Source organism: Anarrhichthys ocellatus, unplaced genomic scaffold, assembly GCF_004355925.1.
Source record: "Anarrhichthys ocellatus isolate YVR2014 unplaced genomic scaffold, GSC_Weel_1.0 scaffold10, whole genome shotgun sequence".
NCBI lineage: Eukaryota > Metazoa > Chordata > Actinopteri > Perciformes > Anarhichadidae > Anarrhichthys > Anarrhichthys ocellatus.
In genome coordinates, this window is record NW_022280040.1 from 5,718,285 (window position 1) to 5,732,682 (window position 14,398).

At 44.4% G+C, this 14,398-nt stretch overlaps 2 protein-coding genes across 5 annotated transcripts in view; one reads left to right on the plus strand and one right to left on the minus strand.

Annotated features, from left to right (window-relative positions):
* The first annotated feature begins 344 nt into the window (after window positions 1-344).
* Window positions 345-5,523, plus strand: tgif1 (TGFB-induced factor homeobox 1). The gene is made up of 3 exons (XM_031850449.1): window positions 345-769; window positions 2,562-2,791; window positions 3,591-5,523. Exons 1-3 carry the CDS (start codon window positions 754-756, stop codon window positions 4,257-4,259), a joined length of 915 nt encoding a protein of 304 aa, XP_031706309.1. The 5' UTR covers window positions 345-753; the 3' UTR covers window positions 4,260-5,523.
* dlgap1b (discs, large (Drosophila) homolog-associated protein 1b) overlaps window positions 4,284-14,398 on the minus strand; it is an 83,957-nt gene continuing 73,842 nt past the window's right edge. For 2 of the 4 annotated variants that reach the window (XM_031850445.1, XM_031850446.1), the window contains exons 9-12: window positions 11,599-12,014; window positions 10,262-10,353; window positions 9,657-9,809; window positions 4,284-9,127 (exon numbers count right to left, since the gene is read on the minus strand). In XM_031850445.1, coding sequence (XP_031706305.1) covers window positions 8,909-9,127; window positions 9,657-9,809; window positions 10,262-10,353; window positions 11,599-12,014 — 880 coding nt within the window. In that variant the 3' untranslated portion in view covers window positions 4,284-8,908. Of the gene's footprint in view, window positions 9,428-9,656; window positions 9,810-10,261; window positions 10,354-11,598; window positions 12,015-14,398 lie in introns of all 4 variants that reach the window. The other 2 variants (XM_031850444.1, XM_031850448.1) reach the window with 2 other exon arrangements.

The window sequence follows — 14,398 nt, forward strand, 5'->3', positions numbered from 1 at the left end:
TGCTAAAGTGACATAAAAGGAGAAAAATAAAACCACAAAATGCGATCATATCGATACCGAATACAAGGCAGGTACACCACCAGTCACCATCCGCCAAAGAAGCCATAGCCTTTATCAATAATGATGTGATATTTCATCGCGGTTGTTATTTGTGTGGGGTGTTACCACGAGGTCCGCAGTGCTCTCCAGCAAGCAGCAAGCAGCCTGGTGCTGTTGTTGTTGTTGTTGTGATTCGGACTGCCCGCCTAAACCAACGCCTTTTTTCGTGGTTCATAATTTAATATACACGGTGTCGGTGTTTGTTTGGCTTCGTGAGCGGGGGGTCTGCAGCGGTAACAGCTTAGCTACACTGTATCCATGTCAGTGGAACAAGCCACGCTGATGTCAGAGATTTTTCCCTCTAGCCCTCCGCGGTGGGAGGATCTCTGTGCGTTGAGTCACGCAGCTGTCAAAGATAGCTGTCACCCAGTTTCAGGATCAAACACACAGTCAATGAGAAAAAGGGCTTTGAGCCGAAGGGACGCAGAGATCTCAGGTAACCCCCTTCCGTCTCCAAACAAGGACGACCAGAAGAAAGAAACATATTTTTGTTTAAAAAAAAAAAGTGGAAGAAGCGAGTTTTGATGAATAAGGGTTTTCGGATATTCGGATACACGCTGGGGATATCTGGAGGAAAGAGGAAAACACTGCACTAACACAAAGACAATTTTCTTCTGCGCTTGACGAGGGAAAAGTGGACATTTGCGGGGGGAAATGAAGACGAAAAAGGGTAGGTTGGACTGCTTATGAGAAAAATAAAGTCAAAACGAGTTTAGATGCCCGGAGACAGCGAGCAGAACGATTTCCCTCAGATGCAAACCGTGCAGTCTATTGTTTCCTTTCCAGACATGACAGGGTGCTTTTCTTTCTGCCATGTGCTGGCGCGATATCAAAAGTCGACCAAGCTAGGTTTGCTTTTTAAGAGATGTTTAATTCAACTTTTGGCACAATAACATACGACCGTTTCGCCATATGTGTAGTTTTCCTGGTCGCAGTGTAATTAGCCTAACTTCGGAGCCCCCATAAAATGTCAAAACTTAATTAAAAAGCGGCTCGCGTTCGGTTTGAATACGCGCTCATTTGAAGTCTCACGCGCTACATTTGTGTCGGGAAGTTTTCGGGAGAAGTGATGGTTCAAGTCAAAGTTTGGCTATTGTTGTGAGTTCAAGAGTCTGAAGTGTTGTATTTACACTACGTCCGAGCTTTAAAAAACCCCCGATAGCATCTTTTAATCAACCACGAACGGAAACACCGCGAGCACCTTTTTTTAATGTTTTTAATAGTATCTAAATCCAATCGTAGGCTCATAATCATCCTGACCTCATTGTGGGAAGTTGCTGTTGCCTTGTTACATTTCATGGACCTCGTGGTGCTGCGCGCACACACACAATAGAAAACCCCTTACAAGTTACTTCAACTTACTGAACCAGGACCTTTTATGCCTTTTCAAACGTATTTCCCCCTCACTCTGGTAAACTGTGACATTTCGGAGGGAGTTAAATTTATGGCGAACTCACTGTTTTGCGTGTATAAACTTTTGAATTGCATACAAAGAACCACGCAGCCCTAGATTCTTTTGTTTAGTCTGGAGACGCTGATTTGCAACAGGTCTCCCCTCCCCCTTCCCCTCGCTCCAGCCTACGTAATTACCTCATCCTGTTGGCCGCTCAGACTTGGGAACTTTCTTACTGCTTTCGCACTAGTTTGCCCCAGAGCAGACTGCATAGGGTCGTGGATTAAATGCACCCTGACTCTTATTTCTGAATGGGGTCTGGGCAGCCTGCACAGTGAGCTGCTGGTATCCATGTGTTTATGGATACCACCAGCAAACAAATATGTACTTATTTATATTCATGACTTGGGTCAATTGGAGCCTACTTTCTATATACAATTTAACAGACGCTAAAAACTGCGCTGGAACACACTACAAATCTGATCAAAGTTTTAACATCGGATTTATTTCCCTCTCATTCAATCCAAATCCTGTTTGATCATGATTGACTTGGATTAGACATGCCTACAATTCAATAAGAAAGCAGCTCTGTAATCATTAAAAAGGCTGCTGCTATTCTTCAAACACAAAATCTCCCTTTTATGCTGGGATTGCTCTTGTGGTCAGCGCAGTGTACTTTACTTATCCAAGCATGCAAGGTGTGCTCCCAGTCTGTGCAATAGACCTGGCTTGTATTTGTCTAGGCAGGTTTTATAACTGACACAGCATCAGACCAGCCTTTTGTGACGTTCCCTCCCCCTCCCCCCCTCTTTCATCCCTCCCTTGCTCCCTCCTCCTCCTCCTCCTCCTGCTCCTCACACCCTCCCTCGCTCCTCATATGAATCACATGGCTGAACTTGACAGCTTGCTTCTGACATATCAGCTGCCTCCCAGACAGCTTGTGTTTTGGTGAACGGCTGCGGCAGAGCGGCTGGGAGACTGGCAACAGGGTGGCTGACATAAGAGGATACATATTCTTTTGTCTTGTTTTTCACATACACACTCTCTTGTCTCCCCTACGCTTGCGCAGGTTTGATGATGCTGTCGGGGAGCGAGACGGATGACGAGGACAGCGTGGACACCCCCCTGGACCTGTCGTCCAGCTCGGGCAGCAGCGGGAAGAGGAAACGGCGGGGAAATCTGCCCAAGGAGTCGGTTCAGATCCTAAGGGACTGGCTGTACGAGCACCGTTACAACGCTTACCCGTCAGAGCAGGAGAAAGCCCTCCTGTCCAAGCAGACTCAGCTCTCCACACTACAGGTATGGACCGAGAAGATAGGATTATCTAAGCTTTCGCCACCGCTGAACCCTTAGAGCGTAAACAGATCACTGCAAAAGTCGAGAGGAAGCAAGTGTCAGCTCGGTTGAATCATTTCCCGTCTAGATGAGAAACAAAACATGACACATCAACGGTGAATTGAAGGTCGTCTAAATCAGCTTGATGTTGCAACATGAAAGTCTGAGACAAAGTGAGTGAACTCACTCCCTGTGTGCTGTGGGCTTGGCTGAGGCACTTGGACAGGAATTTCCCTCCCTCCAGCCCCTTTCCATCCCAGCTGTCTGGGAACAATGCAGAGTCATTTACATGGTTAGAGCTAAGTCTCCCCGAGCTAGTTACGACTAGCCTGGAGAACTGAGGAAAACGGAAGGGAGATGACCGTGATTACTGCTGGGACAAAGGAGATTACTTTTTATTGAAGACTATTTTTGAATACAGGATTAAGAATTCCAAACTGGACCTTTTGTTGAAAGTTAACGTTTAGCTTCTCATACTTTGAGATGTTGTGCTAATCTTTGGTCTGGTTTTTGATTTCTGCAGTGCTGAAAATGCTAATGGTGTGAAATATACAGCCTCTGGTGTGTAGTAGTGTAGGACGGGTTGGGTCGGTGTTTCATTTACATTTCTCTATTTACATTTCTCTATTGAAAACACAGGTGCAATCCGCACATGGGGATAAGTGTACCTAAGTGATTTCATTTTAAATTGCATGGCAGAACATAAGTGAGCCATGTAATGCTACTTTCTCACAGCATTGATTTTTGTTGTCGTCTTCTCCAGGTGTGCAACTGGTTCATTAACGCGCGGCGGCGACTTCTTCCAGAGATGCTGAGAAAAGATGGCAAAGATCCGAACCAGTTTACCATATCCAGAAAAGGTAGCAAAGCGGGCGACAGCTTCTCCGACAGCTCCCAGTCCCCGAAACACGGCAGCCCTGCAGGCGGTGCCGAGGAGAGCTACGACAAGCGCGTCCTCCATCCCTCCAGCTTCGAACCCGATGTGCCCGGTGTCCTGAGGAAGACAGAGTCTCCCTCCACACCCTCTCCGACCTCTTTGTGCCCCTCTCCGGGGCTCATGCCCACCCGCCCCTCCGTCATCTGTCACACCACTGTCACTACAGCAATGCAGGGAAGCCCAACAACCTCCCACCCCTCCGTGCCGGGAATGAACTGCGACAGGGCGGCTGAGCTGTTGCAGGCCGTGCAGGTCCAGGCGCTGCTCAGGTGCCAGGATGACGGGCAGGGCGGCAAGCCCCTCCCCACCACTACCACCATCCTCGGCAGCACCGGCATGGAGGGCAACCTGAGCCCCCGCAGCGGGCTCTTCAACACCCCTCCCCCCACCCCTCCAGACCTCACGCAAGACTTCAGCGGCTTCCAGCTCCTGGTGGATGTGGCCCTCAAACGGGCCGCAGAGATGGAGCTGCAAGCCAAACAGCTGGTCTCCTAAAAGTGACAGAAGAAGAAGAACAACAAGAGGAGAGATTAGAGACTGACTTTGTGTCTCGACTGTGGAACTCGTCAGAGTTCAGTGACTTGTCTGCACGCAACAGAGAACAAATCCACATGAAAGCCTGATCATTTCTATTTTTGGTATACCAATCAAATTGATGAGGACGTTTTTTTATTGAAAAAAAACAAACTGTATCGAGGTGCCTTGGCTGTAAGTTGTTTATTCATTTCACATACATGCATATGTAACTACATGTGTATCTTATTTGCACACAGGGACCAAAAATGTTATCGGAGAAATGCTGCCTGTCTTATGTCTTTTCCATTATAATGTATATCATTTTAGAGAACGGAGAATGAGCTAGAATCAGCCCTCCTTCACAGACCGATCACACAGATCGGTCACATGTCCACACACGTTTACTCTTTTACATTTCAGAGATCAGCTCATGATTAGTCTGCCATGTTTGTTTGCACACTAAAAGGCAGAGGAAGGTCATCTCAGTGTCTTAAACATACTTTGCTCTTAGCATCTATGACAAACTTCTTCACTACTGTAGTAATTGTTATGTATTTTCATGAGTATAAGCATAGTTTTGATTTTGTAATTTACTTTTAGCCATTTTAAAAGAAAAACCCTATGCTTTTGTTTTGTTTTGTTTTTCCCCACTAAGGGATATTTCAGATGACCAATGTAGCAGGTTCTTAGTCTGAGCCTTCATCCCATTACTCAGCGAAAAACGACGGCCAGTGGACTGGAAAATTAAACACTACAGATGTCTTTTCTACATTTGCTGTTTTACAACCTGACTAAGACAGCAATTTTGAAATCACCAAAAAAACGCATTTTCATGTATAATAGGACCATGTGTATAGTTAATGTGACATGATGCCCAATGATGTGATTTCTTTTCATACTGTGCAATGTTTGTGGCAAATAGGGGTCACATGGGATTCAAATAAAGTTTTGTTTTTCTACATCTCAGATTTGATCATTTGGTATCCCCCCCCCCCGGATCACTCGGATCACGCACAGTCATACAGGTTTCTTGTTCTTGTAAATCCTACTGAACTTTGTGGAGATTACAGATTCATCCTTTAAGGATACGGAGAGCGTATTAAGTCAGAATGCTCTGTAAATAAAAGGAGCAGAAATAGTATAGTGTTTATGTCTTTCCACAGGCTACCGTTAGGCTTTCAGAGACATTCCTGTGTGTGAGAGGTTTACAACAGCTCTTGCCAATTAGCATAATCCTGCATAAATTAACACAAGCAAATGGCAGACGTCAACAGTTTCTTGCCAAAGGGGCTTTATGTGTGCCTGCATCTCAATAGAGTCGATGTAAGTCAGCTTACAACTGAGTGCGCTGGCTCGTTCCAGGCGAGGAGGACAGCTGTTCCCTCCTGGTCCTGCTAAAGCTGCTCGATTGGCCTGAATAGGATTTGTTGTCTTTATTATTCTTGAAACAATATAAACATTTGCCGAGGTTGTTTTTTTGGTTTCATTAAGACCCCAGGAACAATCAGAACCCTATCCTTGCTAATCAGAAAGCTATAGTATCTAAAAGGCAATATCAAAGTAGTATATTTAAAAAACATTTATTAGGCTAGTCGCTGGAGTGATTCATCAAATGTCAGCAAATTTTCAGAATGCATTTAGATATTTTTTCCCTTTTTGTCAGACATTGCCTGTCAGAAATGACGGTTCTTGTGGTGGAGGTTGGGTCCGAACTTGGGGATGTAACCACTTATACGGTTTTAAACGGACCTCCAGGCCCACAGTGGGAAGTTGTAGCCCACCATGGTGGGCCCTCTGAGAGGTAGACTGACCCTGAGCCAGGCTTTATACAAAGACGACACACATTTCCGCAACCCCCTCTGTCACCCCCTCCCCTCTCCTGAACTCTGGCCACTGAGGTCAGCATGCCTCCCATCAGCATGACTGATGTATGAATGACGAATCACCAGAAGCTGCATGCACAGGAGCGTCAGGGCTAAGCCAAGGCCAAAAATGCTGTCTAATTATGGGGACCCGCCCCTGCGGAAGGGGATTGCCCTAAAAGCACACCATGCTGGCCTTGTAATTTGTTTAATTATCTTCCAATTGAAAACACATGTGGAGACAGCAAAAGAAGTGTACACGACAAAATGATGGCAATGATATATTTTTTAATGCTGATAAGAGCTCATACACGTGCCATAACATCAACAGTGTAATAACATTAATTACAAAATGTATATTTGCTTAATAGGTTATTTGATTGGGGGGGGGGGGGGGTTGTTTACATTTACATAGGGAAACATTCATGTATGTACAAATGTTGATTTGAATGTTTTTCTCTGAACTACATCACAAGCTTCAGAAGTGCCAGGATTGCTGGAGTGTCTTTAGAGTTTAGCGATTAACCACAATCCAACATTCTGGTTTCTATCTCCCTGCTATACCAGGAGCATTATATTGATATGTTAATATCATAAACATAAATAAGTAGTCAATCATTTGACAGACAATTCAATTGAAATACAAGTTCCAAAGTAAAAAATACTAAAATAACCTTCATCTAAATGAAATGGCAATAAGTTTGAACTATTATTATTTGTATGCATCCTCTCTTAACTTCATATTTAGCCAACTAAAGGAAATACAAATCATACTTTACGGTTACTTCATCACTTGAGTTCCTTCACAAACGTCTCTAAATGAAAAGTCAGGTAGCCGTTTGGGACTGGGACAAATAGCAGAAATATGCCCATACCTATAGTTATCCAATGGCACAAAACTCAGTCAGATCAATACAGAGAATTAAACTACAACCCAATGTCCTGCTATTCTGTTATCAAAACAAGTATGTGATGGTAAAACTGGCGCAGGATTGTCTCCACATTCAAGCAGCTGACACCCTGTTACATTGAAGTAATTAGGGCCGGGATGTTCAATAGGAGCATCATTCAAAAGACGGCATGGATACTAATCCCCTGTTTACCATCATGGCCTATCCTGGTGAGTGGGGTTTTACATACAGTAAGAGACAACGCCATGGGTCACATTAAGTCAGTCACACTCTCAGACACACACACACCTTCCCCTGAGACCGCTGTTGTGCTCGACTATCATATTAGAAATTAAGGCTGATCACTGAAACAGAAAAGACAAAAAGGTGCCTGTCATGCTAAAGAATCAACATAAATAAAAAATAAACACAGTATAAGGGCCTTGTTGTCAGTGCATAATGATAATCACAATGTCAATAAACAGTCATTGTTCTCCTAATCAATAAATTAAACATGAATACAAAATATTATAAATTGGATCTATTTTGTATGGCCTTCAAAGAATTGCTTCATCTGGAGGCAGAGATAGTGCACACACAGTGAGGAGGAAATATTCCCCTTTTCAGTCCTTTTGTCCCAATACTGTCAATAAACCTCTTGTCTAAAAATGACGTCATAAAATACAGTACAACTACCGGTATTGTACCAAATATCAGTATTTTTAGCAATGCCTGTAACACTGAAGAGTTTGAACGCAACATGAGAAAGGATTAAACCTGTTTTAAAAAAGACAAAAATATCAGCATGCATGTCATGTCATTATACTGTATGTTCTTCATACAAACTTTAGAATGAGACAAGATGGGTGGTTTGTTTACAGTTCGTTGATACTGCTACCTTCATCTTCAATTACAACTAGGACCCATTAGACCTAGAAAAATAGGAAGCACTTTTGAAATGAACATCTGAATCATACCACACACACACACACACACACACTCTCTTTCTCTCACTCACACATAGATTAGCTTTGTGGCATTATTCAAACAGTGGTTCTTTCAGTGAATTGCAGTCTTTGCAGAACCACAGGACCTGCTCCTGGCTCAATGGCCACTTTGCCTCACCTGGAGGAGCAAAATCTGACCTTTCTTAAGGGGATCGACCTCTTGCTGCTGGAAAGACCCATTTTCAGACAGAGGGCGAATTGTGTCACTAACTGGACACCATAGCTTTCTTGTCTGGTCTTTTCACCATTATTTCCTTTCATAATGTTTGGCCTCATTAAATATATCAAAACTCAGATCATGGTCTTTTTATACGAATATCAAAAACAAAATAAGCATAAATAATACATCTTAAATATGGGTCAATAGGTCAGGTCTGGTCTTTCAATTTGATTTGATACATTTGATCGGAGCAGATAAAATACATCACTCGTATGTGTTTGCATGTACATACATACACAGACACACACACACAGTCCACATGAACATGTATGCTCCTTCCCTGTTTACCTCTGATTTTCAGCACTTGAAACATAATAATGTGAAGCATCACTGCTGTGCTACACCTGGCTTACTTTGTAATATTAGGCCACTTAAAAAAGGGATAAGATACATCTTTGTAAGTGAGGAGGGACTGCTACATCAAAGCTGGGAGAAGGAAATGAAGGAGGAGGGGGTTGATAAATAAATAAATAAATGCTGTAAATGTACATTTCTTGTTCTTCTTCCATTGTGACTAATTCCACAGTGATCTGGGAAGTCCGCAAAAAAATGTGTTTGTTATTTTAGCACCCTAGCCTTACCATTCAGTGCTTCAGTGTATATGGAACAGTGTATCGGGCATGTGTGTGGGTACATGCATCTGTGTGTCTCATAGTCTGGTCTGAGCCTCTGGGATATAGATCTCAATACTGTCTGCGCTCTCGGTAGCAGAGCTCTGCCGAACAGACGCGGCACGTTTGGCAGCTAGCAGGCGCTTGCGAGCCTCCAGACGCTGGCGCTCAGAGCTCTCCAGCGAGCGGTCCCTAGCCAGGGGAGGGTGGTGGCCCTTCAGGGGCTTCTTTGGCACAGGAGGGGGCATCCTTCTCTCCTGGACAGGAATAACAAAGTCTTAGTGATAAACCACTGAGTCCTCATGTCAAGCTGCAGCTAAACACAGTAAGGAGCAACACAACTGCAGCCAGCTTGCGTAAGGGTTAGAAAGAGCAGTGTAGCTTTTGTCGGCATAATGTGCATGCAACTTTGAATGAGGTTATGGTTCACAGTGGCAGCCATTCGTGTGGGGTAAGAGAGCGCGGCGGTTGCCATTGTCTGAGGTAAAAGTGACCATTGGAGACGGACAGGCCCCAACGGTGCATGGCAGGAAGTGTAGCTTCCCAAAAGCAGCTCACTGTCGACAACAAGACAGAACAAACAAAAACACAAGTGGTGACGACAGGCAGGCAAACGTGAGCGTATGCAACACATATCTGCATGCTACAACAAAGCTTAGCTGTCAATCATTCGGACTTGCAATGTTAAGTATACAGCAATGACGGCAGATAACATGCGGGTTAGTAAAGCATTCCAAAACAAAATTGAGATTAGATGGATTTCATATTGGCAATGTGTGTATGCACCTGCATTTGTGGTGGGGTCAGAGGTTTCCAGTTGTTGGCTTTGAGTTGGTGGAGTTCATCAAACTTCAGGCTAATGTTCTCAATAGACAGCTGGAGCATGTCCCAGTAACCTGCCAGGTCCTGGGAGATGGGCCGTGGGTGTGCATTTGGGTTCTGATACACAAAAATGTAATATAAACAGAAACGTCCGCATTAACACACATATACAACCACATAATGTGCATATGCATATCACGCATTTTTGCAAAGATGCTGTTGCCATCTGTCAACTCAGTTTTACCAAAATTGCACAGATCACAGATTTGGCTTTCAAGTGACTGAAATGCATATTGAGGGGCAAGTCATTTGACATATCAATATTTAAGTTTATCCGTCAAGTTACAGTTCTTTTATTCAATGTTGTCCACTGCTTCATAAACAATATAAATACAAACATATTCCTTTTTTTGTATGTGAAAGACAGTAAGGGTGTGCAGATGCACACTCTACACTAGTTGCATAGTAAATGAGCTCTGGTCTGTCCTGTCAGGATGATTTGTGCAGGATGATGTCAGTGTTGTGGGGGGAGGGCTCGGGAAGCATGCAGTGGATGAGGTGACACATACCAGATTCTCTTCACACAGCTCCCGGAACTGCTGGAACTTCTGGGACATCAGCAGCAGGGCACTCCCCACTGCACTGCGGATCTTCCCCTGGACTGCAGAAAGACACAGACGCACATGCATGGATGCACGCACGTACACACACACACACACGCGCGCACACAGAATTCACAATGCAATTACTCACAGTACCGCATACTGCAGGCATGTTGCAGCACTAGCAGAGAGGGTGCATTCGCGATGCAACAGAAAAGGATACGCTAGAATCCTCTTTTATCCGTGTCTCTCAGAAACATTAATCATTTAGGGAAGTGAAATAATTACTAAAATGCACTGAAATTCCAAATCCGAACACATGCAGAAATAGCAATCCCATATGAATACACAATTCAAAATGCCATATTTACAGCACATAATAAAAGCCTTCATTGACGTCCTGTATCAAAAAGAAACTTAAAAATCAAGCATATAGTCCAAAAAGAATATATTATTACAGTATATTTCTCTCACAGTGCCTTTTTAGCAGACTGATATATGAGATAAACAAGATTGTACTGCATAACCTGACACCGATGTCAGTCCTATTGACTCACATATCCCTGTGGAGAGGAACTGTCAGTGCATACATTAGTGTACTTGAAGAAAAATGGGATCAGAAACTGAGAGGGGGAGTAATGAATCTGCACTACAATGTTTTCTACTCCTTCAGGATGAGTGTGTGTACCTGTGTGTGTGTGTGTGTGTGTGTGTGTGTGTGTGTGTGTGTGTGTGTACATGGTAGCGTGGGTTCTGGGAAAACATAACCTTGAGACAGGCTCCCTTGTCTGTGAGAGAATATTTTGCCTGAAACCATAACAGCACACTAGCTGCATAAACAATGACATTTTCGGTAAGACATGAAATCAGCTGTGCAGTACGGTCAGGTATAAATAAAGTGTCTACTGCCTGAGGCTTGTTTGCTCAGTCCGGTATGTGCATGCAAGTGTATATGCATAAAACATATTTAGACGCGTGTATACTGACATGCTCTGCAGTGTGCATATTTTTGTTACATCAAGATCAAATAATAGTTGCCTGGAGGAGCGGGGAGAGAAACCCCTTCACTGTGTTTGTGGGAGAGTTCATTATACAGTGTGTCTAAAGGACAGATGTGTGGCTGGGGCCAGCAGCGGCCTATTGATAAGTATGCACGGTATGTCTGTGGAGGCCAGAGGGCCCGAAACAGGAACAAGCAGCTATTGTGGTCCAATATCATGAATATCAGCACTCTCCAAAACAGAGGAGAGGAGAGGATGAGAAATAGACCCGATATCAGTCTTATCATCTTGGCATTTACTCACTCTCATCAGGCAGCTCATTCTCCATCTCGTCCTGCTCCATCTGTCGACACCAGCCCTCCATACGCTCCGTCTCAGCCTGCAGCAACTTGAGGAACCAGCGGCCGTCACGGGGGCACACCGACCGGCCGACAGCCTCCAGAGCCTCCTCCTCTGGCTCTGCCACGCTGTCCATCCATGGGTCTGGAGGGGGCAGGATTGAAGGGTCGAACCCCACCTCCCCGAAGTCGTCAGCGGCACAAGCGTGGTAGTGGTTCCCCGAGCCCTGGATGCTGACGGTGGACGAGGCAGCATCGCGGGAAAGCTGGCGTGGCATGGTGGCACAGTGACGAGGCGGCAGCTCTGGGGCGTCTGTGGGGGCGTCGAGGTCAGCCTGCACCGCTGTGGTTACGCTGTTAGAGCGGGTCATCCTGCGGTAACTAGGAAAGGAAGCAGAGACCCACTTAAACATTTGATGTTATGTGATTGATTGCACATAAATCGTTTAGTAAAACCACATTAGCGTCTCCTTTTGGTAGTAATTATGATAAATTGTTTACACACAGTTCTTGGAGGTGATCCCAGTATGAAAATTTGAAATGATCACTGCAATTTCATCGCCGATAGCGATGAATAGCTTTTGTAGTGTGGAACGTCTTTTGTGTGTGTGTGTTTTGACACCTGGCTCATTCAGAAGCAACAGAGTATGCAGTCGTCCGTGGCACCACAAGCCCTGCTCTGGTGCACAAACGGTGCACACACACACACACACACACACACACACACAGACACACACAGACACACACAGACACACACACACCTGGGAGCCTTCCCTACAGCTGTGTGTGCCATGTCGTATTTGGCTCAGAGGCTTTGTGCCGCTGTTGGACAGACTTTGCCAAGTCCCTCGACACTACGTGCAACAGCAGACACACAAAGATGTACAAAGATCAAATCAACACACCCAGACATTATGCTATGTTCTATAGAGCAGCTCGCCACCCCAGTAATGAATGGAACACCTAAATGACACCTCAAATTGGTACATGACTTTTATTAACACATACAAAAATGTGCCAGGGCGCAAACAAGAGATACACTTGGATAAGCACACATAAGGGCCCGCACGGACAGCGCCTTAGATTTAGAAGACACAAATAAAGAGCGAATAAAAGAGGAAGAGTACACATTTGAAGTCATCACATATGTCGTCACGCTAACTTTAAAATTCTGGTATACCAAGCATTGCTCATCTGACTGTTACCTGCATGTGTAGGTTTACATATTTTACTATTTTGCTGTCAATAAAGAGGAAATTAGTAAGAAGTAACAACTTTGCTAAGCCTGAAAAAAAGATTGACTTGCCAGCCTGCTAGCTGTACTCTGATCCAAACATGCCCACAATCTTCCCACACATGAACCTCAGCATGACCTGCCTGCAGCATGACACACACAAATGCACACTCCTCCTCGAAGCTACCCATTCATCTCTAACCTCCCCTTTTCTCATTCATCTCTCTTCTTCCGTGAACAGGAAAAGAGAGAGCAAGAATAAGGGAGTGACTTCGGCTAGATCAAACAGTGTGTGTGTGTGTGTGTGTGTGTGTATGTGTGTGCTTTGTGTGTACATGCAAGCAGCCCATGAGTGTGAGTGTGTGTGGAGAGCAGTTAAAGAGTAACTCCTCCGAGCAGGTGTTCAGTTCTAATGACCTCAGCCTGCTTTCTATCAGCCCGCTAACAACTTCCTGCAGGGGCCGAGACGGGCAAGGCCAAACACAGCCCAGACAGAAAGACAGACGTATCAATAGACAGGAGGCGAAAGAACAAGGAAGTGCATTTAAAAAGAGAAAAGCCAATGTGAGAGAGAAGACTGTAAAATGTCAGGAAGGTATGTCGGAGGAAATAAAAGTGGACATAAAAATGCTGAAAGTCCATGTTCTCATTACATTCGTGTGGCGAACATGACGGAAAGTTGTAAATCACAACATAGGTGGAGTCTTGCATTCCTCATGCTGCCCCTTTCGGATGGCCTCGTAACCTATTTATTTTCCTCTCATCTGCACAGAACATGGTTGATACCACAAACATGAGGAAATACTAAAGCCTCTATAAACAAAAACAGCCTGATGTTTTATTTGGATAAAGAAGTGCCGGAACAAGCCGAGAGAGATATGTTGGATGACAGAAAACACATTTCGGATTGCATATGAGAGGCTCCTTCTTTGTTTGTCTTATGCCTGTAAAGACAAACCTCCAGTGAGTTAGGACAAACATAAAAAGACAGGGAGGTCTAGCTGTCCCTTCCATTGACTTTTCAAGATGGTTGTGCATATGGTTTAGTCACAGGACCATGAGTAAAGCCCCACTTCCCCTGTGACCACAAAGCCATTTGGTGATCACCAATCCCAGACCCTGAACTTGCAAGGCCCAAAAAATGATCGATGGGTCAATTGACCCATCGATCATTTTATTATATATACAGTTTATTTTTTTTTGCATGTTTGTGATCAGATACCAGCAGTTAAAAAAATTTATATAAATAGATTTGTTTTAATCTTCCATCATTTCACAACAGAAAAAAGTGTAAAGATAAGCATGTTGTTGGTTGTGTTTATCTCTTTAACAGCTCTCTCCCACTTCATCCTAGTTCAAACAGCTAGGTGAGGTTATGACCTGTGACTGCTGCATATAAAGAGTCTCGCTCTCTCTAACACACAAATAAGGCACTTTGAGCACTGGAGCGAGTCTGTAGGAGTTTGGCACTCTCGCTGTCTGGGAATCTAATGTAGGGGGCAGCATGCCCAGACCTCCCAGGTACACACAC

What these genes read in the sequence shown, in the direction of transcription:
- tgif1 (XM_031850449.1), top strand. An exon ending in CTCAGCTCTCCACACTACAG is followed by an intron (nt 2,792 to 3,590) that starts GTATGGACCGAG and finishes CGTCTTCTCCAG; the next exon opens with GTGTGCAACTGGTTCATTAA.